Here is a 27,092-nt window from a genome sequence, read left to right as displayed (position 1 = left end):
ATGCATGCATAAGGAAGTGATATGGTCAGACCTACAATTTAGGATATTCATTCTGGCAGTTGAGGAGAGTATGGACTGGAGATGGATTGAAGCAGGAAGACAAATTAAAAGCCAACTCCAATAGTCCAGACAAAAGATGTGGAGGGCCTGAACTGGAGTGGTGGCTGTGTGAGTAGAGCTGAGGGGACACATGTGAAAGACATTGTGGAAGTAAAAATGAAAAGATTTGGCTATAGATTGCCAAATATGGCATGAGAGTGAAAGGTTAACAATGATACTGAGGTTATGAACCTAGGTGACTAGGAGGACAGTGGTATGCTTAATAGTGATAGAAAATTTCAGAGGGATTTAGGGAAAACACAATGAGTTTTGTTTTAGACATGCTGAGTTTGAGATGTCCATCAGAGATCCAGTTCAAAACATTCAATAAGACATTGGTGATTCAGGACTGAAGCCCAGGAGAGAGACTAGAGCTGGATATATCTGGGAATCATCTACAGAGATATAGTCATTGAATCCATGGGAGCTAATGAGATAACCAAGGTAGATACCATAAAAAGAAAAGAGATGGTCCAGGATAGAGCCTTGGAAGACACCCTTAAATGAAGATAGAACAAAGGAGATTGAGAAAGAGCAGTCAGACAAATAGGACGAGACCCAAGAGAGAGCAGTGTCATGAAAACCTAGAGAAGAGAGAGGATCAATAAGAAAAGATGATCAATAGTCACAAATACTACAGAGAGATCAAGAAGGATGAGAAAAGGCAACAATGAGAGACTAATGGAATGCCAGGATGGAGCACCCTCTAAGACTCTGCTCTGAACCATCCAAGAGCAGAATGATGACTTTCAGCCATTGCTCACCTGATGGCTAAGAGCAGAAGGCAGTGCAGGTGATCAGACTGAGAGCTGAGTTGAGTGGTTGTTTAGATATCAATGGAAGGTAGAGGTGCTGGGACTGGTGAGAGGAGCAGAGAATACATTGGAGTGAATGGCAGACAGACAGGTTGATTTGAAGACTTGGGCCCCATTTCCAGCTCCTTCATCATTCCCTCTGTCCCTGTAATGGGCATTTGCTTCCTGTTTACCTGTTCATCACTCACTCTAATCTGGTCAAGGAGGCATGTTAAGGGAGTGAGGAGGAAAAAGTCATTTGTCCCTTTTGGCACTGCCAGACGAAGTGCCAACATTTGGACATGTATCTAATTATTTACTTTTGGCTCTATGTTATTTTAAAATTTTTGTTAAGAAGTAAATGGCCACTTTTTGTGTGTTATTTACCTAGGAATATATGAAGTAGGATTAAGAAAGGGGAACTTAACCTTAAAAGACACAAGAGATATTTTCTTGATCTTAAGCTAAGGTGAGGGACCAGAGCCAATAAGAGAGAAATATATTTGTTAAAAACAATAATTTTCCAGCACATGTATATGCAAATATGTGTTTAGATAATTCCCCTAGAACTTTTCCTTTTATAAATAGAGAGTTTGATGAAGAAAATGAGTCAAAAATCCCCCACATTTTAAGAGGAGATGTACCACTTTTGCCTAATAGTGTATAGGCTTGGTACTCTCTTTGAATGAGTCACTTTGAAACTTTTGAAGTAGCTGAGGCTTGCTGCCATGACTGGTAATGTAAATGGTTAACCCTTCACACACACACACACACACACACACACACACACACACACACACCACCACCACCACCACCACCACCACCATCACCGGTTTCTTGCTGACTTCAGTACCATTCAAAACACACCCCTGCACCATGGGGGTTGGGGGGACTTTACAACAATGATATGGTCTACTGTATAATAAGATTGCATTTTCCCTCTTTGCATACAACCTCACTGTGTGTAGAAGATAATTGTTTATTGCTTTTTCTCCTCTTTTGGTGTCTTCCCTTCTGGTGATTTATGAATTGATCATTCACTGCCTTAAAATTGTGTCACCTCTAGAAGAGATTTCTTCTATCTACATTTGGTCTAATATAATTCTTCCTGCATTTACTCTCCTTACTATCATCTCTACATCCTCTGGAAGCACATTTTGAATGGAGGCCATAGAATACAAATATAGCGACTATACTACCTTTGATATGGAAAAAGCTTTGGTGCAGAAATCTTTGCAGATCTCTTTTATTTTCCTTCTGTTATCTTTCTTCTATTTTCAACCTTAAATCCCCTTAGGATGACATTGCTTGGCTGAATTTTTTGCCAAGTTTCCTTTAAACTTGTTTTACCTTCTATTGCTTCCCAATGTTTTATAATGTAATACTGTTCATAGTCATTTGTCATCCTCTATAAGATTTTATAAATGACTTAATATTCCATATCAGTATTGCACTTGGGTGCCATCTCTCTATTGACTGTAAGTCAAATGTTTGCTATCCATGGTGCTTTTTAGGCTTTAAGCTTCGTAGCGGTTAATTTTAAGTGAGAGATGGTTTTGACTCCTTGTATATTTATTGCCAAAACTCAGCACCTGGCACATAGCTGGTGCCTAGTAAATGGTTTTTCTTAATTTATTCATTCATTCGAAGTTTCATCACAAACACATCTGGGCATAGATCTTTCTACCACCATGATGTGTACTCACACACACCAGAGATCAGAGAACATGCTGATGACCTTCTTATAGCTAAGAATGATAATTAACAATTGTGAACAGCTATCCATTTCCACTACCACCACCCTTCCCATAGCTATATGAAAACTATGGTTCATTGTCTTCTTTTCAGCCTAATAATTCTCAGTCCAGAATGCTGATTCTCCTTGCCCTCCTGCTCAGCCTCTGGCTTCTCAACCGAAGATTCTTTCTTCAAGTTCTTAAAGAATCAAGGGATTCTCAACTTTAACAAAATTTCCTTTCTCCCTTTCCCAGAATCCAGTGGGGGAAGAGGTCAGTCCGGTGGATCCACAGAAAGAACTGGCACCCTCTCATACTCCTGTATAGTCTAACTCATAGTGTCTAAACAACATTTCACAGTTGCTGAAACAAAGTTTCTTCACATTTATTACTCTCAGAGGGCCACTTCTTTTCATCATAGCTTCATATGCCTGTATCCACAACTCTCTCTCTCTTTCAAGTACTCTTAATTCTCCTTGCCTTCTTTCCCCTTCTTTTACTATTTATGCTATCAGTTGTACTGATAACTCACTTCTTCAGAATCTCCACCTCCCCCATGACTTGTGCTTCAGCTTTTCTCCTTACCAGGTACAATAACTCATTTACTAAATAATCATCTCAGAGACACTCACGAGCTTCTTTAATTCCTCATTTTCTACTTGCTTTTAAGCCTAAGTCTTTTCTAGGGAAGTCTGTTCATCTCTTTATGGCATTGCTGCTGTGAGATACTGAAAAATACCCAGAGCTTCCTGCCTCTCCTTTCCCTGTTAACATGTTTGGGCTTATCTCCTGATGGGCTCTCCTTTGGATATCTTAGGGTATTACAGTACATTGTACCTGCTTCCTTTATTTTGGGCATCTGTAGCCCTGTTCTTTTGATGACTTTAAATTCATACTCTTGATGTTATGGCATGGAAGAAGGATGTTTCTTACATCAGGACAGGGGCTACCCAGATAGCACCAATTAAATGAGGGCTCCTGAATTCCCCATTGAAAACACAGATCTGGCAATACAGGTGTACTTCTGGGACTAAAGATGCTCACCTAAACCCCAATGATGGTTTTTGCTATTGTCACACTCAAGAGTTTTGTTTCTCCTCTATTTGCTGTTGTTCAGTCATTCCCAACTCTTCATGACCCCATGGACCATACTGTCCATAAGGTTTCCTTGGCACAGATACTGGAGTGTTTTGCCATTTCCTTTTCCAGTGGATTAAACCAAACAGAGATAAAGTGACTTGCCCAGGGTCACACATCTAGTAAGGGTCTGAGGCTGGATTTGAACTCAGGTCTTTCTGACTCCAGGCCTAGTGCTCTATCCACTGAGTAATCTAGCTGCCTCCTTTCTCCTTTCTCTTCTATGTCAAAATTCTCCTGGGGTGATAGATATCCCTTGGCAATTATACTGGAAACACTAGCCATCCTTGCTCCAGACCATTTTCACTGAAAGCCCACACCATGCCAGGTGACCTCTAACCTCATCTACTTCAGGCTTAAGTGTCTGGCCTTGCCTCCTGCAGCTGGTAGCCTTTTCTTTCCAATCATCCATTTTATATGCTCTGCCTTAGCCAAATTTATTGCTCCATAAACTTCAAAAGGAATGACAAGAGCTACCATATTTGTTACCTCAGTCTTTCTACTGCCCATATTAAGTTTTCCAGACTGATAGGAAACTGTTTCCAGTTTTCTTATTATTTTCTTATGATTTTGAATGCTCCTTGCTATCTTTCCCCTATTCTCACCCAACCCCAACACCCACAATTCTCCAATCCATGCCCTGGGCCCATTGCTTTCTTCCTGAATGCTCTCTTTGCCAATAAAGAGACTCCTGAGGACCTAAAACTGTACCAATAAGATATTCATTCATCACTCATTATCCTGCTACTTTACTGAAACTACCAACTCAATTGATGTTTTCCCTGATTCAATGGAATTTTCTAATTATGTCATCTGCAGATAAGGAAAATCTTGTCTCCTCTTTGCTGACATTTATACTTTTCATTTCATGCTTGTTTTATCACTCTACATAATATTTCTAGAACTGTAAGTAATCATGGTGAGAAGGAGCCTTGCTCTACCTCTATTTGTACTGAATCATTTTCCATATTTCTCCATTGCAAATAATAATAATAATTGCTGGTTTTTAATATCTAAACTTATCGTGTCTGTCCTCATTATTTCTTAGTACAGATGTTATTTCATGGAAGGATACTGAAACCCTAATCTGCACGAGTTTCAAAACACCAAAGAAATACATGCCAAGATATATTCCGGAAGTTTCAGTACCCATTCTTCCATATTCCCGTAAATCCAGACAAAAAGACTCCTATGGTGGAACTCCAGAATTATTTGTCAGGTTCACCACTGGTCATACAATTATTTTTACTCTGAATGCACTTCATTCTCTCCTCTCCCTCTCCCTCTATCCCTTTCTTATTCTCCCTCCCCACTCAGAAATTGTTCAACACCTTGTCAAAAACATACCCAAGTTTTGCCTTTTTTTATCAATAACTGTCCCGTGGTTTTCACAGACATACTCAAGGACTGGACCTTGTGATGCCAAATATTTGATTGAGTGTCAAGAGCACATTGTGGTGGCCTCTTGTGAGTAAGAGTGATAAAAGTTATTGGCAGCTTTACAAATGCCACATCTGTTTTTATATATCCTTCTGATCCACTCCACGATTCTTAACCTTTATACTGAGTTCTCACTCTTTAGCTTCTCCGTCTATGCTAGTATTGTCCATCTGGACAGGTAGAGCTGGCTCAGTCTGTTAGAAGAAGTTAGGTGGCACAGTAGATAAAGCCCTGCATCTTGACTCAGGTTGGAGTTCAAATCCAACCTCCAACGATTACTAGATGTATAATCCTGGGCAAGTCACTTAACCTGTTTACCTCAGTTTCTTCAACTGTAAAATGAAGATAACAATAGCACCTATCTCCTCCTATCATTGTGAAGATCAAATGAAATAATATTCATAAAGTGCTTAGCAGGTTGTCTGGCACACAATAGATTCTATATAAATGCTTATTCCTTTCCTTTTCTGTTGCCAGCACCACACTCCACATCTAGGAATGCACTGAACCCTCTTAACCTGACCAAAGTGTGGGAAACTATCTTTTCCTTTTAGGTACACTGAAGCAAAATTGGAATTTTTCTTTTTTTGTAATATTTTACTTAATTCCCCGATTTCATGTAAAAACAATTTTAAACATTTTTTTTTCGAATTTTGAGTTGCAAATTGTATCCCTCCCTCTCTCTCCCCTCCCCCAGCCCTGAGATAGTAAGCAATCTGATATAGGGTATATATATGCAGTTATGTAAATCATTTCCATAGTAGTCATTTTGTGGGAGAAAAAAAGAAAAAGAAAGAAAGAAAAAGAAAAGAAGGAAGGAAGGAAGGAAGGAAGGAAGGAAGGAAGGAAGGAAGGAAGGAAGGGAGGGAGGGAGGGAGGGAAAGAAAGAAAGAAAATAGTATGCTTTATTCTGTGTTCAGACACCATCAGTTCTTTCTCTGGAGGTAGACAGCATCTGTCATCATGAGTCCTTTGGGATTGTCAATTGATCATTGTGTTGCTGAGAATAGCTAAGTCATTCATGGTTGATCATCACATAATGTTGCTGAGTACACTGTTCTCCTGGTTCTGCTCACTTCACTCTACATCAGTTTGTGTAAGTCTTTCCAGATTTTTCTGAAAACATCTTGCTCATCATTTCTTATGGAATTTTTCAAAAGGAACTTTTGCTAGAAAACAAAGCAAAACAAAACAAAAAATCATTAAAAGGATAGAAAATAATGATTTTGCAGAGTAAAGCTTTCTTTATTTTTTCTTAATCCTAACTTTAAATTTTATCTAAAAGATTGGTTTATTCCTTTCCTTACATTAACCATGTATGTGATAGATACTAAACAAAGATATGTATACTTAGAGTGTGAGGTGTTGTATGAGACTGTGTTGGAACTGCTTCTAGGTTTTATGTGATCCTTAATTCAAAGCCTTGTTCATAGCAGGGAGTCATTTAATAATTGACAAATGAATAAATGAGTGAATGAATAAATAAATCACCCCCTTTACCTGCTTCCAGGTCTTATAGGATCCTTGATCCTTTCCAGACTTTATTCCTAGGTTCTATGATGACATTGAGCTGCTTCCAAACCATCCCATGGAGCCCTGGGCTGTGTTGTAATTTCTCTTCTATAGCTACTTAGACTTTAATGACTCCTCCTTGATTCCTGTTCTTCTGGATAAAGAAGACAGTTCCATTTCTAATTCCCAGAGATCCTTTACTTAAGGCTAACCTACACTAAGTATTACAGAAATATCTTTCAATATTCTCTTGAAAGTCTCTATGCCCCCAAGTCCCTGGAATCCTAACATGCTCTGATCTATTTCTCTTTAGTCTGATCCTGTTCAGATACTGGTTGAACTAAATTTAATTCAATTCAACAAACCTTTATTAAATACCTACTATGTGCAAGGTACGATGCTAGGTGCTGAAGACAAATATGAAATTGTACCTGCCCTCAAGGAACATACATTTTATTGGATGACTTCTGATATCTCTTCTATTTTTGAAACTACTTAATATCTGTTTGCCTGAGTATATTCACCAGCCAGAAAGCAACTGTTTCTACCCTTTCATAAAATGCAGCTCTTTCACATATTCTTCTAAGCTAGTATCCTAAGACAAGGTACTGTCCCTTTTATATTATGAATGGTTTGAGTGCTGAAAGAGACCAAAAAAGGAACATCTATGTAAGGAAAACTGATAAAATCAACTTGAGTAACAATAGTATTTCAGATAAAATAATGAGGAGAGAGAACTCTTTTTCTGAAGATCAGAGAAAGAAATACCTCTCAGATGAATGTACTGAGATGACCTGTTTGAAGGCAGAGCAGTGACTAAGGGAATGATGGCTGCATCAGCTCATTTTCTTGTGACTGTTTTTAGAGTTTTGATGTTTATAACAGAAATTATAAATCTAATAACTGTTAGAGAGCATGGGAAGACTATATAAGGACTGTTGGGTTCATTCCTGACATAAAGGTAGATTCTAAGGAGAAGACTCTGAGGACCAGAAGAGGAACAGTTGGTTCAGAAGCAGCTTTGTTTGAGGTTGCTTATTCCTAACATCTCATTAGCTATCCTGTAACCTTAATGAACATTCATATCTTTTATTACTTCAGTTCCCTCCAATTGACAGAAGCAGAGTCCCTGTCTCTTCCTGTTTCAAAGGGCATTCTTTCTTTTATGTAGTCCACCAAGATCCTACTTTCTTTCTGAGGGTTGCCTCCTACTCTCAATTTATTTCTTTTTCAATTTTTATTGATATCTTTTGGTTTTATATCACCATAGTTTTCCCCAATATCCCTGCCCCTCCTTCTCCAAGAGAGCTATTCCATATAACAGTGCTTTTTAAAGACAAAAAGGAGGAAAAAATCAGTACAATTGGTCAACACGCTAAAAAAGTCTAGAAATGTGCAATGTGTTAACACTGACCTCCCACATTCTCAAAGAAATGGGTTGGTAGCATGCTCTTACATCTCTTCTTTTGAGTCATGCTTTTTCTCTATAATTTTACAGCATTCACTTTTAAATTTTTTTTATTTGTGGTTATTACTTCCATTTGCATTGTTTTTGTCACTGTGTATATTGTTTTCTTGGTACTTCTCATATCCCTGTGTGCTAGCTCACGTAGATCTTTCCATGTTTCTCTTTATTAATCACATTCATAATTTCTTACAGCACAGTAATTTTATCCTATTACATTCATGTACTATAATATGTTTAACTATTCCTCAATCAATGGGCATCTACTTTGTTTCCAACTCTTTGCTACCATAAACAGAGTTGCTATAAATATTTTGGTGTATATAGAGAGGTTCTTGAGGGGCAGCTAGGTGGTGCTGGGCCTGGAGTCAAGAAGACGCATCTTCCTGAGTTCAAATCTAGCCTCAGACATTTGCCAACTGTGTGACCTGGGCAAATCACTTAACCCTGTTTGCCTCAGTTTCCTTATCTGTAAAATGAGTTGGAGAAGGAAATGGCAAACGACTCCAGTGTCCAAGAAAACCCCAAATGGAGTTACGAAGAGTCTGACACAACTGATCAACAGAGACATTCTTCTTATCAATGATGTCCTTGGGGTATAAATCTAATAATGGAATCTGGATCAAAGGGCATTAACATTTTAATCACTCTGTTTACATAATTCCAAATTGTTTTCCAAAACGGTTGTACCAATGCATGGCTCTACCAACAATACACCAATGTGCCTATCATCCCACGATCTCTCCAACACTGACAATTGCCATTTTTTGTCATCTTTGCCAATTTGCAGGATGTGATGTGAAACTTCAGGGATTATTTTGATTTGTTTATCTTTTATTAGTAACATTAGATATTCTTTCTTGTTATTATTAATACCTTGCAATTTTTCTTTCGGGAACTGTTTGTTCATCTCCTTTAGCTACTCTCAATTCATTTCTAAAATAGGGAAGGTAAACACTCTCAGAGCTCTGAGAGATAAAGTCTTTTCCTCCTGAGGTTATCAGATCCACTCACTTCCACAGGTTATTTATGATAACATCCCATTCATGTGCCCCTTAACAGCTTTCCTAGAAACCATTACAGTTTTACAATACCAAGACATTTCAAACATGCAGCAAAAGCATTAAGCATAATTCTCACCAAGGGAAGACGAGGAGCTTTGCCTCACAAAGACAAACAGTATGAGATGAATTAAATGATAATTGAACAGATTTGTAAGCAAGATAGTACAACATATATCCAATTGTCAACGACCCATGCTAATGGAGAACAGGTTCCCCTGATAATAAAAGTTCATCATTTCAGTCTTAATATACATTTATAACTTCTAAACTTAGAAAATAGGTGCATTTAACCTCCTGTCCCTGGATACCTTTGACACGATCGCTCCTTCTTTGTCATATCACCAACAGTAAGTCAACATGCTGATAATTAAAGCAGTCAGGGGACTAGGGACAGAGGAGTAAGAAGGGTAATTCACTCTTTTGGAAAGTATGGTCTGAATTGGAATCCAAGCCAACATAAAGAAAGGCAAGGTTAGGTGGATTTCTCTGCACTACCAAAATTCAAAGCCCTGTACCACATTGGGAAGCTCTATATCAATGGAGGATCAGATTTAGTACAAAACTAGAACATACAGTAAATTTCAGCCAGATATTTGTCTGATTCACCCTACCTCCCCAAAGCTTCAATCTCTTACAGTAGCAGTGTTTCTGATGAGGCCGCAGTCATAAGTGGATCAGTCATTGGGTTAACTTCTTTATTTAGCTCTGCCAGCGGGCTCATTTATTCTTCAAATTACTGGAAGTGATATTTGTACTTTATTACATTCAACTCAACAACAAATTCAATTCAATCCCTGTTGATTACATTTTAATTTGCACCTGTATTTCTGTCTTTTTTTCCCCTACCAGACTTTAAGCTTTCTGGAGTCAGGAGCTACAACTTACGCATATCATAACTATAACTTTTTTGTATCCCTAACCTAGTTTAATTGTTGTTATTTTTGAATGGAGGTGCCAATGAGTAGTGATTTGCCCTAAGAAATCTGTGGTGTGGATAATCCATAAACTAGATAATCATCCCTTGAAAAATCAAGAATTGGGGCAACTAGGTGGCGCAGTGGATAGAGCACCAGTCTTGGAGTCAGGAGGACCTGAATTCAAATCTGGCATCAGACACTTGACACTTACTACCTGTATGAGCCTGGGCAAATCACCTAACCCCATTGCCTAGCCCCCAAAAAAAGAAAAAGAAAAATCAAGAATTAACTATATCTAAAGTTAAGGTATAGCTCAGATTGTAATAATTGTCAACTTTGTAGTTACTATAATTGTCTTCAAAACTAAAAATACATATCGTGTGAACATTACAATTAAACATAAGGGAAAGGATAGACTTTTTGGTGACCCATATACTATAAAGGCACAGAAAGATAAGAAAAATCAATGTCATAGGATCCTAAATTAAGAGTTGGAAAGAATCAACTCTAGTCTATCCCCTCGTTTTTCAAATGAGGAAACTGAAGCTCAAAGATCTCAAATGACTTGCCCAAGGTCACTTGCTACTTACATAGTAAGTGTAAGCATTTATGTTCTACTTGGGTAAATAACATAATAGGTTTTTTAACATCTGGCATAAAGAGCTTCTAAACATCCTTTTCATCTCTTCCTCTGTCATAAATGTGTATTCCAGCCTGTTACTTTTACAACTTTTATTTCAGTGAATAGGTACATGAGTAAGCTTCAGTAAGGTCCTAGTCCAGTGTGAACTTTTCAAAGATTTTGCCAACAGAGCTCAGCTCTAATAGGTGCTACTAATCTGAAAAATCTCAAACTGTGGTCCTAGCCACAGATTTCCATAGGAGGAGTAGCCTAAGTTTGGAGAAGTTCATCACTACAACATTGTTTACCAGGAAATTAGTGTATTTGGCCATAGCAACTCATGAAACTATGTGTATAGGTTCCAATTTATATCAGTAGTAGTAATACTGATGAAATCACAGAGCTTTTGAAGTATTTCCATAACATTTACATGCTTGTAGAAGGGTCAGTCACCAAGTTATCCAACTGGTATCTCCTCTGCTTTGTTAATAATTTAATTTTTTAATGTTTATTTTTAAAGTTATCCATTAACATCTCTGTACTTAAAGTGATTTTTTAAATCTCCTACAAAAACTGCAGTTTCCTTTTAATGAGTTGAGTCACCATCCCACTGGCATGAGATATTTGTCTTTGATCTCCACGTAGAAGAGCAGCCTCTTTTCTGTATTTTTCAATCGATTGTGTGATAAAGAGAATCCCAAGTACTTTGGCTCATGGTCAGAATATGTCACTTTGCATATTACATCATTAACATAGCCAACTTTCCTCCTTTACAAGATAGAGAAAGGGAATTAAAAAATAAAGCAAAACCCCTTTCTGAATGAGCAATGCCTTGTAAACTCTAGTGCCCATGTACAGACTACATCATTCCCATTCATTTTGATGAATGTTTTATTTTTTTTTTATTCTTTCATTGCATATTTGTCCAGAATGGCCCATTGTTTGAAGTTAGGAAGCCTACTCAGTCTCACTGTTCAGAAAACAGAACCACATTTTCCCTCCTCCCATGTTCCCCACCCAACCACCTGCTCCTTCACAACCACAGAAATACAAAAAGCAAAACTTTCACAAGCAGCTTATTTTCTCAGCTGTTCTCCTGCTCATGTTAATTTTTAAATGTCATGAAATTAAAAATGTTTTCTGGAGTTGAATTCTTTCACACATTTCACAAAAAATAATCAGTTTTTCAGTGAAACAGCCAGAATAAGACCATCTGACACAACTGAAGCACTGTACTAGCTTAGTGCCAAGTAAAATATGGGATTTATCAGAAGGGCATCATAGTACCTTTGGTTATCCTATGTTACATTAGTACAAGCAATGTTCCAAAGGCACACAAAGACCCAAAAGCAAAATGTGTTTTGTTTTATACTTTAGGTCACAGAAATGATACTAAGATGAACATAATTAAAGGTCCAGCCCAAGATGACTGTTCACTTTTCACAGTAAAACTTCAAGAAATCATCTGAAATTTAGAATTCTGTAAACTCATCATCCCAATGAAGAGCAAGATAGTTCAGGTGTCTAAAAATTAATAATTTAAAATTATCTTCTTAGAAAATTGGAGAAATAAAGTAGAGGGAAATTAATTTTGTAGGTTTCATTCAATTCACATTTAATGAATACTAATATGTACACAGCACTATGCTAAGCACTAAGAAAGATCTATAGAAGTTGTATTATAGTAGTGTTATATCCCCTACTATAATACAAATACACATATACAAATAATTGTAATGTAAGATATAATGTGAAAAATATACTGATAAGTATATATATACATATACATATATATATATATATGGAAAGAGAGAAAGAGAGAGAGAGAATATTGGTCCAGAGGAGGGAGAGATAGGATATATCAGAGAATATTTCATGTAAGAAATGACATTTTATTTATTTTAAAATTCTTATTGATATTGTTTGTTTCATATTACCTACATTTCCCAATATACCTGTTCCTACTCCCCTTATCCAAAGGGCCATCCTCTGTAATTAAAAAAAAAAGAAAAAAGTAGTACAGCTGGGTGACCCTTGGCAAGTCACTTAACCCTGTTTGCCTCAGTTTCCTCATCTGTAAAATGAGCCAGAGAAGGAAATGGCAAACCACTCTAGTATCTTTCCCAAGAAAACCTCAAATGGGGTCACAAAGAGTCAGACATAACTGAAAAACAACTCAACAACAATAGAAAAATTAACCAATACATCAGCAATATATACAATGTTCCACATCTATAGACCCCCACCTCTGCAAAGAAGGGAGACAGATTCATTTTCTCCCCTATTTGGAGGGGCAAGCTTAGTCATTAAAACTATACAACGTTCATTTTCTTTTGTCATTTTTCTTCCTATTGATATTGTTGTAATCATTGCAAATATTGTTTTCATGGTTCTAATTGCTTCACTGTGCTTCAGATCACATGTCTTCCCATGCTTCTCTGTATTCTTCATGTTAATTTTATGGCACAGTAATGTTCCATTATGTTCACATACACAATTTCTTTAGCTATTCCCCAATTGATGGGCATCTACTTCATCTCCAGTTATTTGATACTACAAAACATGCCACTATGAATGAATACTTTAGTTTATGTCAGATCTTTTTGTCTTTGAACTCCTTGGAGTCAAATGCCTAGGAGTGAGGCCTCAGGGTAAGTAGGAAAATTTTAGTCACCTCTTTTCATAATTCCAAGTTGCTATCCAGAAATATTGGACCAGTGCAAATCTCCACCAACAGTGTATTAGTGTAGCTGTCTTCACACAACCAGGAGGGGACAGGTTTGAAAAGGAACTCATGGTCAACAGTGCCAAATTCAGCACACAGATTAAGCCAAATGAGGATTAAGATAATGATGAAAGGATTTGAATTCAAAAGGATGGTAATGAGCTAGAACATAGGGCTGAACTGTATTATGATGAAGTTTTAAAAAGAACTTATATTCAAAAATAATTATGTATTTAAACAAGGAAATATATATGTTAAGGTTTTCAGGGTAACACCTTCTCAAATGAAACATCATGGTCAGCATCATAACATCATGGAAACCTTGTTTCTAATCCTTGTTCCAGTCCCAAAAAGCAAACCAATTAACTTTTCTATGTCTCAGTTTTCTATCTAGAATGAGAATAATGCCTGTTTCAAAATGTAATGCTTGAAGTAAGGTGTGTAAAGTCATGTAGACCTTTTTATTCTATGGAAAGATTTCATGTTATATAATTTCAGGGTAGCTACATGATGGTCCTTTTAAAGCCTCTGCTTTAGCTAAATTTCTTCCAAACACAGTTTGTATTTTCCTACTTCAGAAATGGACTGTTATCATTATCTCCAACTGAAATACCCTTCTCACTCCTCTCCAACTGTTCAAATGCCACCGTTTGTTCAAGACCCAGTACAAATTTTACTCTGTCCACGAAGCCTTCCTTGCTCACACTAGCTCGAAGTGATCTTTCCTTTCTTTGAACTTCGATAATATTTGTTTCTACTAGTCATTTGACACTTATCATAGTCAGCCTTTTGTTATCTTTTTACAAGTGTATCATATCTCCCCAACTAGACTGTTGATTCCTGGAAGGCAGAGACTGTTTTATTCATCTTTGTATTACCCACAATATCTTGTACATGACAGGTACTCAATGTTATATTTGTTTTGTGGTTAAGGGAGTAAACTTTATTATTTCATTACCTTCATTTTCTTGTATAATTTCTTACTCATTCCAGCCAAAGAATGTTTCAATAATGCATATTGCTATGTATTAACATTTTCTGCATACTTTAAAATACCTTTGATAGTTATCATTATCAAAACAAGTATACAACATGGGATTATCTAAAAAAGGAAAGATTCTTTGTTGATAGTGGTGGACATTAACTGTTCATCTTCACAGAAGACACTACTAGCTCCAGGACTATATAGTTCTTCTTCACTGAAATCTAGAGCAGTAGATAGAGATCAATCTAATCATCTACACTTAAAAACAAAGTAGATGAAAAACACATATTGTCCAGATCTTGACATATAGCTGGATGGTTATCTAATTGAGTTAATCCATCAATACGTAAATCAAACTTTTTGTTGTATAGGTAATCCCCCCTATAGCAATAAATGAAGAACATTCCAGGTGAGGAGAATGATCAGCGGCAAAGTACAGAGGAAGTAAAGCATAAATTACATAGGGGGAGAGGTGGAGAAGGAACAGGTGCTACAGGTAGTTAACGAGCGAGGCTCCGAATTAAAGAGGAGATCAAGTTGGTTTGCATCTGGAAAGTCATACAATGTTTTAGTGATTCACAGATACCCATGAAAGTGCTTAACTATGCAGAAACTATTTTAATAAATCTTAATAAACATAGAATCAAGACAATTTTAACACCCATATTCTCCCAGTGATGCTATATGGCTATAGCACTGCAGATCATTGAACATCATGTCCTTGAAAGAACTGAAAATACAAATAACCCAGAGAATGGTGGAGGGATATAGAGTAGACCCAAGGAGACATCTGTATGTTAGAAAGTGTATATCAGAAGCAATGTGAAAGACCTTAACAAGAACATATAAGACAAGAAAAGGAGACAACATAGTCATGTAACAAGAATTTAGACACAAGAGATGGCCAGCCCTAGCTATACGTTGATACTCCCCAAATATTAAGAGAACAAGAGGAAAGCCTCTAGCTCCTGTAAGACAAATGAACAAAAGATAACTTCAGGAGATAGAGAACACTAAGGACTGGGGATAAGAGGATCAGACAAGATTTCATAGAGTACTTAGCATCTAATTTGAGCCTTGAAAGAGGGAAAATAGGACTTCTCAGAGGCAGGCTGGGAGTTGGGGGAAGGAGAGGGAAATGCAGAAATGCATGTCAGGTATGAGAAAATAGCTTGTGCAAATGGCTCCTGAACAATAGCAGGAGAGAGAATGTCAAGTTCCAGTTCAAGAAACAGCCGTTTTTCCAGATGCTTATGTGGCACATCAAGTACATACTGAGGAATAATATGAAATTAGGCTAGAAATTTAGGTCAACATCAGATCACAGGTGCTTAAATACCAGACTGAAGAGTTATTTTATCCTGGGGAGCCATTGAAAATTGTCAATCAAGGAAATTATATGTAAGTTAAACCACTTTCTAAAGAGAAAGGGATTGGCTAATGATTAGAACAATGAAACAAATCAGGATGCTCAAATGTGGCTATTGGTTTCACCAGGGAACTGAGTTATCTTAAGCACCTAACTCCTCCATATTGAGTTCCTATTATACCAGCATCAAAGGACAAAACTGTCACTCATATTATAAGCTAACTGATGTGAGTCTTTTACTTTACATGTGTTTGTGTGTGCATGTATGTGTATGTGGGTGTGTAAAGGTGTTTTTCAGAAGAATAAAATCACCCTACTAAGAATCAGGAGAATTGGATTTTTGTCCCTTCTCTGCCCCTAGATAGTTGTGTGATCTTGGGTAAATTCCCTAATCTGTCTGTGCTCTGGTTGTCTCTTCTGCAAAAAGATGTTCTCTTAAAGAACTCCACGGTCCTTCCATCTCTTTCAGTCTATAATTTGACATGTGGTATATTCAAATCTGTGATATGTAATAGGGTTCAACATCATACCACCAGTCCCTTTCCCTATCAAAAGTATGTTGAGAGTGTGAAAAAAAAAAAGGAAGCCCATATAACTTTTTTAAGTCTGTAAGGAGCTTTGACTATCTTGACAATTGACACTAAGTCGACACAAATGACTACGGTTGCTATTGGATCAACAATAATGGCAACATTGATAAATTTTAGAAAGAAACTCTTCCTAAGCCATGTAATTAATATTATAACTCAAAATACTGGGAGAATAATCTTATTCTGCAACAAGGTTGAAAAGTACTTAGGAAGCCTCATACATTTCAATATATGCACTCATCTAAGTTGGTACACACAAAAAATAACATTACAAGGCCATAAAAACGCCTGCACAAATGGGAACAAGGAAAATCCTAATCTTATCACTTTACTACCTCAGTGACCTATTAGTTCAAATTAACTCATTTTCATGGAGGGGCTTTTGGGGCAGCTGTGAAGCTGCTGGGTTAGCTACAGGAAGTTGCAGGCTGGCAAATTTCATTCAAATATAAACCTCTAAATTTGGCTACCTGGCATTGCAGGATCCTGTTGTTTGCCGTATGCAAACTGAAAATTATATACCATTTTTCTTGGTCAAAAGTGATGGGCTATTCAGTATTCATTTTGCCATCATTTCTAGAGAGAGGGTTAGAGTTAGAATTTGAAGGGGTGCACTCTATGTGTGTGCGTGTTAGGGGAGGGGGGTGCATGTGCATGCACAGGTGCTTATTTATGTGGGGAGGGGGAGATAGGGGTGGGTAGGTATGGATATAAATGCTCAGACATGAATTACAGTAATGTGGATCTGAGCTGTCCCTTCCCAGGGTACTAAAAATTTGTATGTGTATATGATACCACATTCTCATCACTCTTACCCCTCATTTTGAAAATTTCTCAGCCATTCTCCCTAAACCAACCAAATAAGTTTTCAGATCTGGAAAATCTTTCTGCTTGAAATCCCTATCTAATCCTAACACTAATTCATTCTTTAGACTTCTTCGATTCTATGTAAGATGATCTGAAACCATTATTATTGCCCTATATATTATCAAAATCAATAACTGACAAATTACCCAAAGAGGATATAACATTTACACCAGAGAAAGCACTACTGATTTCTTCTCTACAGGAGTGAAGAAACTGACCCAATGTGTATCTGATCTGTTTGGACCCGGTAGCTACTGCCTACATCTTTACTTTAATGATATCTTTTAAATGTATGCACTCTCAATTTTTTCAGTATGTCCTCAGTGATGATCTTATTCAATCTTCATAGCAGACCTATGAAGTAGGGAGGTGAAGTATTCTTATTATTCCCATTTTGACAAATGATGAAATGGAGGCACAAAGACCAGCAATTAAGTGATTTGCTTTAAGGCACAGAGTTAATTAAATGGAAGGGACAGGATAGAACATAGGACTTAATGATTCCTAGATTTTTTTTTCCTTTCTGTTGGGCCGCAAGAAGTGCAGACTTGGTGAATACCCTACTGTAAGGCTGAATTGACATACATTAATGACTTTTCTAAAGAGTATATTATTTAAATGGATAACAACACTGAACAAAATGAGCCTAGGCCTGCAGAAGGCCTGGGGGAGCACAGTTGAAACTAGACAGTCATATAAGCTAATATTCTAAGCCCCATCTCACCATATTTATTATACAAACTAAAAAAAAATAATAACCTTGTTTCACTACTCCTTTCTCAGTATTACCTTGGGACCATTGTTCCCTTCACACTTAAGTAAAAAATTCTTGGCCTTTCTGACTTGAGTGAAATAAACTGATTCTAACATTCAATCAATCTAATTGGCATAATATTTGATAACTTTGTAGAAAAAAAAAGCAGACCTGAATTGATGGCCCTGTGATGGGCACCATTTATGTGACCTTAAGCAAGATACATCACCTGTCTGAACCTCACCTTTATTTTTTTTTCAATTTATTTATTTATAGTTTTCAACATTCACTTCCACAAGATTCTGAGCTCCAAATTTTCTCCCCATCCCTCCCCTCTGGGCACTTGATGGCCTATATTCTGATTCTCCCTTCACCCAATCTGTTCTCCCTTCTATTACCAACCCATTTCCTTATTCCTTTCCCCTTCTATTTTCCTGTAGGGTAAGATAGATTTCTATACCCCTTTGTCTGGGTATCTTATTTCCCAGTTGCATGCAAAAACAATTTCTAACATTTATTTCTAAAACTTTGAGTTCCAAATACTCTCCCCTCCTGTGTCCCTTCCCACCCTCATTTGAGCCTCACCTTTAAAATAAGAAAGTTGAACTAGATTATCCTTCCTACTCTACCATTGTATGACTTTGTGATACTGAAGAACAGAAAGTGATAACATTGTACTTGAAGAAAATTAAGGAAAGAGAGGATTTGTGCTGTTACCCACAACATAACTCCATATTCAATGTAGTGTTTGCACTGAAACTGGGTTCCATTCATTGATGAGGTGGGAACAGGTCACCTGAAAAGTTACTGTCAGTCAGTCAACAAGCCTTTATTAAGGGCTTATTACATGCCACTCACTGTGCTAAGCGTTGGAGATACAATGAAAGGAAAAAACATGATCCCTGCCCTCAAGGAGCTTGCAGTCTATTAGGGGAGAGAACATGCAAACAACTATATACATATAAGATATATAAAATATAGGTGGAAGGTAATCTCTGTGGTTGAAATTGCCAATGCATTCTCTAGTCTTTTTCTTTGCAAACATTGCCAGAAGGGGAATGAAATGAGGAACTATCTCAGCTACTTTAAATAGAAAAGAATAGCAAGGGAGTATATGGACACAGGAAAGCATATGGGTCTACATTCAAGATTTAGGATTTTTCATTTAATAGTAAATAAAATTCATTATTCTTAAAGGTTATGTTAATTAGTGAGAATTCTGGGGTTTCGAAAGCCTAGAACTGCTATCCTTCAGTGAATATAGGCTTGGAAGAGGAAGAAGCACTAAGAGGGAGAAAGACAAGAGGGATTACAAGAAGGGAAAGTGAAGGAGCTGATGGATGAAAAGAAAGGGAAGCCTGAGCAGCACAAATTGGTATCTCAGGAGCTAGAACAACATCCTATTGGGCAGCTCTATTGGCAGACAGGTGGGTTGCAAATAGCTGTCTTTTTTGAAGAAGGGGTGGAAGAGAAGTGGTACTCACCCACACAGTGTATATTTATTAGTCTGGAAATCCAGGAGCAGCAACATAATTGTCTTTCTGCTGTCATCAGGGAAGCATAACAGACCATTTTAGAGTCACCTTTTCATTGCTGCACTCATGGCACTTATATATACTTAGATTCCCTTTTTATTCCACCAGTCATAAAATAAATAACATAAAGATTCAAGATTCCTATGTCCCCATGTTCCGCTTGCTAATTCTGTGACTGTGGCCAATACTTCACTTTTCAGCTCCAGTTTTCTCATCTGGAAAATGAGGAGGTTGGACTTGACCTCTTGGGTCCCTTCCAGCTCTAAATGAAGGATCCTTTGATAACATTTTCCTGTTCTTCCCATATATTTACTAAAAGTAATTGCAGTAATTCTTCCTTTCATCCCCCTTCTGCCAATGTATGGAATTAAACTCAACGGTCATTTATTGTGTGTACCCTGTACCAGGCATGATACTAGGTGCTAGGAATACAAAGATAAAAACCAAAAAATCTCTTACTCTAAAGAGCTTACATTCCACTTTGGGGAAAAACACACATGCAGCTAAATAAATAAATGAACTGATAAATAAATAATAGTTAAGTAGATGAATAAATATAAATACATAAATATACATACACATATGTGTATACTTATATTTACATATACATATATGTACTCATATTATGTGTGTCTGTATATGTATATTTAGTTTGTATACGTATATGTAGAGACAGAAGCAGAGACAGAATATATAATAAATTGAGAGGAGAGTAGGGAGAGCCCTAATGACTGAGGAAATGCTTCGTGCAAGATGTTGACACTTGAGTGTCTTAAAAGGAGCCAGGAATTCCAAGAGGTAGAGTTAAGGAGGGAGAGCTTTCCAGGCAAGAGGTACAGAGGAATATAAGAGGAATGACAAGAAGACTAGCTTGTCTGAGACAAAGCATGTAAGAGACAGAGTCCTGAGAAAACAATCTGAAAGATAAGTTAGAGCCAGATTGTGAAAGACTTTCAATGTCAAAAGGGAGTTTGCATTTAATCCTGTAGGCAATATGGAGCCACTGGGGCCTCTTAATCAAAAAGAGAGTTCAAAAAAGGAAAGGACTTTTGTGACTGGGGCTGAGTTTGAGAAGGAAAGAGTAAGAGTAATTCCAGCTGATTGTAGAAGGGGAGCCTGGTGAGAAAAACAAGGAAATGTATTATTATAATTTTGTCCCTTACCTTCTTTCCATGCAATATGTGAATGAGATACTAAACCATCCTGGCCTTGATCATTTCATACTCAAAAAGAGCTTTGTGCTGAAGTTTCCAAAGTATTAACATCATAACTGAGAATTCAAAGCCAAAATATTAGATGTTGGAACTCAACATCAGAGCTATCTTTTTGGGCTTCAGCTTCTTTGGAATGAATGAAATGAATAAATGAAAAAACAATTATTAAGTATAAAATACATACTGTACTAAGCACTGGAGATTAAAAAAGAAAGGATGGTGTGTGCTCTGAGGAACCTCCCATTCTCATAGGGGAGACAACATGAACAGGAAATCTCATCTACAAGTCAGAGGGTAAGGCTTAGTGGTCTTCAGGGTACAGAAGCAAGGCTGATACATTCTTTAGTGTCATTTTCATTAATACAACCATATATGTTTCTGCTAATGAGCCATTTGATGATGCCAAGGACTTCACTAGTGACAGCTTCTTTTCTGGATTTTCAGGAGGTTTAGAGGGAGGTAAAGGGGATAGAGAAGAGAGGAAGGAGGAGAGGAAGAACTTACAGAGGCATTTGCCTCTGCCACAAGGGTTGTTTCTATAGATGATGACTGAAAGGAGGGGAGAGGGGAAGAGAGTGGAGCCTAGAAGCAAAGGCCAGAGGACATTATTGTTCCTAGAGCTCTTAGGCTTGACAGCCTCAAAGCTGATTGATTAATGGTGGCTATTGGTCAGTGGTGGCAAGGATGGTGGATTGTTCCTCTGGATTATTCCTTCCAGTTCTAAATTCTATGACTACAATTATGATAATATTCCAACTATGAATAGAATGCAAATCTCTTGACCCTGGATTTAAGAGTGTTTCTGCTACACAGGCAGTATGCTCTAATAATGGGTAGAAGGCTGGACCTGGAATTAGAGAGACCTGGATTCAGATGCTGCTTCTGATACTAGCTATATGAACGTGGGCAAGTTTTTGTGCCTCAGTCTCCACATCTGTAATAATATCTATAGTACCTCCTTCACAAAGTTATTGTGAGATTCAAATGAGGTATTATATATAAATCTCTGTAGAGATGTCAGTTATTACACATCACCTCCCTTGAGCTTAACTTTAAGGGCCATATTTTCATTTCATGTTCCATCCCTGTACCGTATAACCAGAATCTCCACTCATAGTTCTTAAGATAAGAAAGTAAACAATAAATAACAAAAGATAAATTCTTCCATTTTAGCATTCCTGAAACCATTGTTAGCATGCAAGAGCTTGAGTTCTTTCTGTTTGCTACACCTGCTCCTATAATACTTGAAATCTGTACCTCAGAGCTTCTGAAAATGAAGCCTGCAAAACAATGTCTACAATCTTTTGGCTTGCACTTGGAAAGTCAGGAGAACACATTCCGACTGTCTTTGTTTTCCAGGGTGATACCAATGCCTCTCAGTCTCCATTTGTCCAGATGCCAGGTGAGTACAACAAACAACTCTATCAATTATTTGTTTTTTGGTTAAAATCAGGCAATTTGACTTTCATCTGGCATACACATTTTGCAACACTAAAAAGTATTTCCCAATGCATCTTCTCTTCAGATAAAGTATATATTCACTCACACATAGCCTACTATAATCACTATTATCTTTGTACACTCTATTGAAAGCCTGTCACCCAGTTCAGGGGGAATCACAGACTTCACATAGGACATTTTTGCGTCGTAGACCCCTTTAACAATCCAAGGGAGCCTATAGACCCCCTTCTCAGAATAATGTTTTTAAATGCTTAAAATAAAATATACAGATGTACAAAGGAGACCAATCTTATTGAAATACAGTTATCAATTAAAAAAAAAACGTTAGACCTCCCCCTCCTCCACTCAGAAATCTATCCATGGACTTATTAAGGGTCCATGAACCATAAGATCAGAACCCCTAGTCTAGAGGAAGCTGATTAAGTAGTCCAGTTAGCAATTAGGTCTTTGAAAATAATGACAAATTTTCCCTTCACAGGTATCTAAAGAACAGATTTAGCACATTCTCTAAAGAATTTCATAAAGGAGCTAGCAAACCATTAGTCTAAGAAGCAATAACTAGAAAAGAGGGAAAAATAAAATCTATCTGTAATAATAGGATTTCAAAGACCATTCCTGATACATAGTGAGGAGAAGTGAATAAAACTCAATCCTCCATACTGTCTAGAATCCCTCTGAGATAAGACTGGCTTCTATTGTCCTGAAAAACATTAAGTTTCTTGAGGGGCTAGGACAGTTTTGTGTTTTGTCTCTGTGCCACGAGCAACTAACTATTCAATCTAATTCAACAAACGTTTTAAAGCACCTACTATGTAAAAGACACCATATTGGGTGTAGGGGGAAAGACAATAACAAAATCTGTCTGCCCCAGAAAAGTTTATATTCCCCTGGGTTTGGGGGTGGGATGGTGGGGAAGAGATACAACATGCAGATATACAAAAAAGTAAGTTAATAAAATTTGTGCCCAAAGTACAACAAAGTAATTCCAAAAAGAAGAGAATACTAGTAATTTGGGAAGTTTATCAATACAATGCCTTACACATTGTAAGTACTAAATAAATGCTTATTAAATGAATGAATAGTAGCTTCAATACCTTCAGTGCCAATGATAAGGTCCAAAAAGGTATTTCAGTTGAGAACCCAAGTATGTCTAGTGACAGTTCTCCATCCAGCATTCCCAGATTCCATTTACTGTCCTTTTGAACCTGCTACTGCTAACCAGTTCCTGTAATTTCTCATTTTGCCTAAAATCTTAACATGTCTTCATTCCTTTTAAGAATTAAAAATCGCCATATTCCTAAAGGCAGAATTATCTTCTTTTTTTTTTTAAAGGATCTTTCTATCCAGGAGTTGGAAATTTGGATACGAGGGCATGGGAACATTATTTACATATTCCGTTCTTGGCCTTACCCACCCTTGTAGCTCTAAATATTGTTGTGTAAAACACAGCTTTATTTATTGATTTAATTTTCACTTGTGTAAATTTTTCCCTGAAATAGCACCCTTTACACAAAGGCTGTAACTGTAGTCTTCAAACTTATGGCAGGATTAGAAGCTTTTGGATACAGAGCTCAAGATGGAATAGAGTGGATTACAATGACGTCCTTGTTCTTTTCTGGAGAATTCTAATTCCATTCAGCTTCAGAGACCCTGGGTTCGAATCTCAGTTCTGCCACTTACGACATGTGTAGCTTGGACAAATTATTTGCTGCACCTCTCTGGGCCTCAGTTTGGTTTTTGTTTGTTGGTTTTTATTTGTGAAGTGAAGGGGTCAGATGATGATCTCTCTAGTTCCTTGAGTCTCTAAATCTTTGATCCAGAGACAACTTGTGATATGTATGGTGCTATACGAAATGGTTGCAAGGGATATGAAAGTATTAGACATGATCCCTCACTCCATGGAGCTTATACATGAATGCTAAAGATAAGGCTAACATATATGAAATAATAATGGACATAATATGAAGTGCCGTAGGAATTTAGAGGAAAGGGAGATTAATTGGTGCTCTTGGTTTAGGAACTCCCTTTCCATCCCCACGTTGCCAACTCCTCCTCTATTTGGGGTAAAGAATAGAATAGGGGACTCAGAGTTGTGCTGTGTGGTAGGAACACTGCTTCTGAGAGGGTGCATGATTGCAGAATTGATTGATTAGGATATCTTAGTCAGCAACACATTTATTTTTGCAACTGCACATATTTTCAGCTGATAGATCATCTTCTGTTGCAAGAAAAAAAAGAGAAAAATGTAACATTACCTACCTTTGAGAATGTGACTTTTCCCTGAAATGTAGCAGCAGCACAGTTCAAAAGCAATGTTTAACATTTTTCTTGCCATCCCAATTATCTCACCAACTTTCCGTCACGCATGAATATGGTCATCTTGAAATTCCTCTTCTTTGGCGTTTGGAGACATCACAGTTGTCTCCAACCTGTGTCTCCAGATTGATTTCCTATTAGTGCCCTTAATGTACTCTGTATTCCTATCAAATTGGCCCTCTTACAACTCTCTGTACTGGATACTTCTTCCCTTTTCTCTGGGGCTTTTTTTTTTTTTTTTGCACAGGTCAGTCATGCTCCATGCCTAGAACTTCTCCCTCCTCATCTCTGCCTCTTACAATCATTAGCTCCATTCAAGTCACCGCTCGAGTACTATCTCCACTAAGCCTTTCAAGATCCCAACAATTGTTAGTGCTTCCCACCCCACCTTCCCAAAATGGCTTTGTAAAGATTCTGTATTACTTAACTGTATACACCTTTCCTCTGATGGAATGTAAGCTCCTTGAGGTCAGGAACTGTTTTCATTTTTGTCTTTGTATTCCCAGAGCTTAGTACAATGACTAGCACATAGCAGGTGCCTATAAAATGCTTGTTGAATTGAACTGAATTTCTTATCCCTCTTTCATCCTAGCCCTCTCTTTTAAAAAGTCCAAGGTTTGACATTCTGGTGTTTCAGACCTGGGTGAAGGAGAACATATGAGCCACTAGAGGGAGGCAGATAATATAAACATAGCAAAGACCAGAAAATGCCAGCCCCAGCTCCTTGCCTTTGCCTCACAGTTACCTGATTGCCATCACCATCAACAAGGAACATTTATTAGATGTCTTCTCCATGCAAAGCATTGTGTTAAGTGCTTCTGGACACCACCACCCCAAGTAGCCACAGAGCCTTGCACAAAATAGATTATTTATTGATTGTTTGTTGAATGGCTAAATACAAAACCATATAATTTGGGATCCAACCCTTCTTGTCCAAGGACAAAGGTGGCTTGAACAATGACCTCTATGGAAGGACTGTGGCAATAGAAGGTACAGAGAAGGTAGATAGTTTCATAAAGTTTAAAGATAATTTGAAAGGTGTTTTTACTTTGTTTTGTTTCATTCAAGTCCATTTATTTCAAGCAGTATTTATTAAGTAATCATTTTAGACATAAGGAATACAAAGTTGACTAATTCAATGAAATAGCAAATATCAAACACTCTTAGTGATATAGGGTGCTACCCGAGGTGCCCAGACGCATAAAAATTTAGAAAGAAAAAAACATGATTCTTGCCCTTATCCCTACCCTCAAAGAGCTAGTCAAATGAGAGAGGTGAGAATCATAATAGAAATCATAGTATAATAAAATCAAAACCAAGGTATCAAAAAAGATACTATGAGAAACCAAGGGACATTACTTCTGACAGAGGAGATGAAGAAAGGTTTATTGGAGCAGATCGCACCTAAACTAGACCTGAAAGCTAGATTGGAACTAAACCTTGATTTCAACTGGTGGAGGAGAGTGGTAGGGAGGTGGGGGGTGCATTCCAGGCGTCCTGAATGGCATGAGCCTGGTCACAGACTAGGGAAGGCATAGCACTTATTCCAATTTGACTGGAGCCCAAAACATATGAGGGAACATAGTAATAGATAAGACTGGAGAAATAGGTTGGAGCCAGACTGTAGAGGGTTGTAAGCACCAGGATGGACTGATCGTATATACCATGCTAACCTTCCCAAGTAGTCTCTGATGGATTCATACTTAAGAGCAGAGTAAATGATCGTTGTTTTGATCGGAGAATTTAAGAGTGACAGCTCAGGACAACTTGGCTCTTTCCCAGGATACTTACCCCTGGATGTTTAGCGTTAGTATCAGGGAGGTATCCATAAGGTACAATAGAGCACAAAAGTGATTGACCAGCTCTCGTCATTTAGGCTTAATATTCTTTCCCTCTCCTCTCCTCCCCCTCCCCCGTTTTGTTTTGTTTTAAAATTGGCAACAGGCTCACTTGCAACGTCAGGTTACTATGGTGTTAGAAGATCTTTTTTATCTGACTCGGATTTCCACAACACTAAACAATTTTCGAATGATGGCTACCAATCAACCCTGGCTAAACCCTTTTCCTGTGAGTCCGCTACAATGCAAAATTACCCACCGATCCTGGATTCCTACTTTTCCGAGCCTTATGGAGACTACCGCCCAGCAGCTCTAACCCCCAACACGAGCTCTCTCTTTGGTGCTTCGCCCTTGCCCCCGCCGCTTCTACAACCACACTTTACGAGTGACTCCACCCACTTCGTATTTGTGAGTATTCTGAGATTCTTGAAGACTAAGTTGACAGCGGGGCGAATTCCGTGCAGATCACCAACCTGTCTTACAAGCAAGTTGGGGATTTCACTGAGGCTGCTCCGAAGCTGAGCCCAGAGAGTCTCTGTCCGACAAAGAGACTTTTCACCCAGGATTGATTTGTTTTCTTGCAGGCCAATTGAATTACACCCACACACACACACGCACGCACACACACCCGCCCCCAGAGCTCAGCAAACTG

At 37.7% G+C, this 27,092-nt stretch overlaps 1 protein-coding gene across 1 annotated transcript in view; it reads left to right on the top strand.

Annotated features, from left to right (window-relative positions):
* Positions 1–27,092, top strand: part of CUNH11orf53 (chromosome unknown C11orf53 homolog) — a 73,440-nt gene that overhangs the window by 44,629 nt on the left and 1,719 nt on the right. The window contains exons 7-8 of the mRNA XM_027847344.1: positions 22,185–22,227; positions 26,547–26,848. Coding sequence (XP_027703145.1) covers positions 22,185–22,227; positions 26,547–26,848 — 345 coding nt within the window. The remainder of the gene's footprint in view (positions 1–22,184; positions 22,228–26,546; positions 26,849–27,092) is intronic.

The sequence above is a fragment of the Vombatus ursinus genome, unplaced genomic scaffold (assembly GCF_900497805.2).
Source record: "Vombatus ursinus unplaced genomic scaffold, bare-nosed wombat genome assembly UNPS02015398.1, whole genome shotgun sequence".
In the NCBI taxonomy this organism is placed as follows: Eukaryota; Metazoa; Chordata; class Mammalia; order Diprotodontia; family Vombatidae; genus Vombatus; species Vombatus ursinus.
Note: the sequence above shows the minus strand (reverse complement) of the source record. Positions and strands in the feature narration are given on the sequence as shown.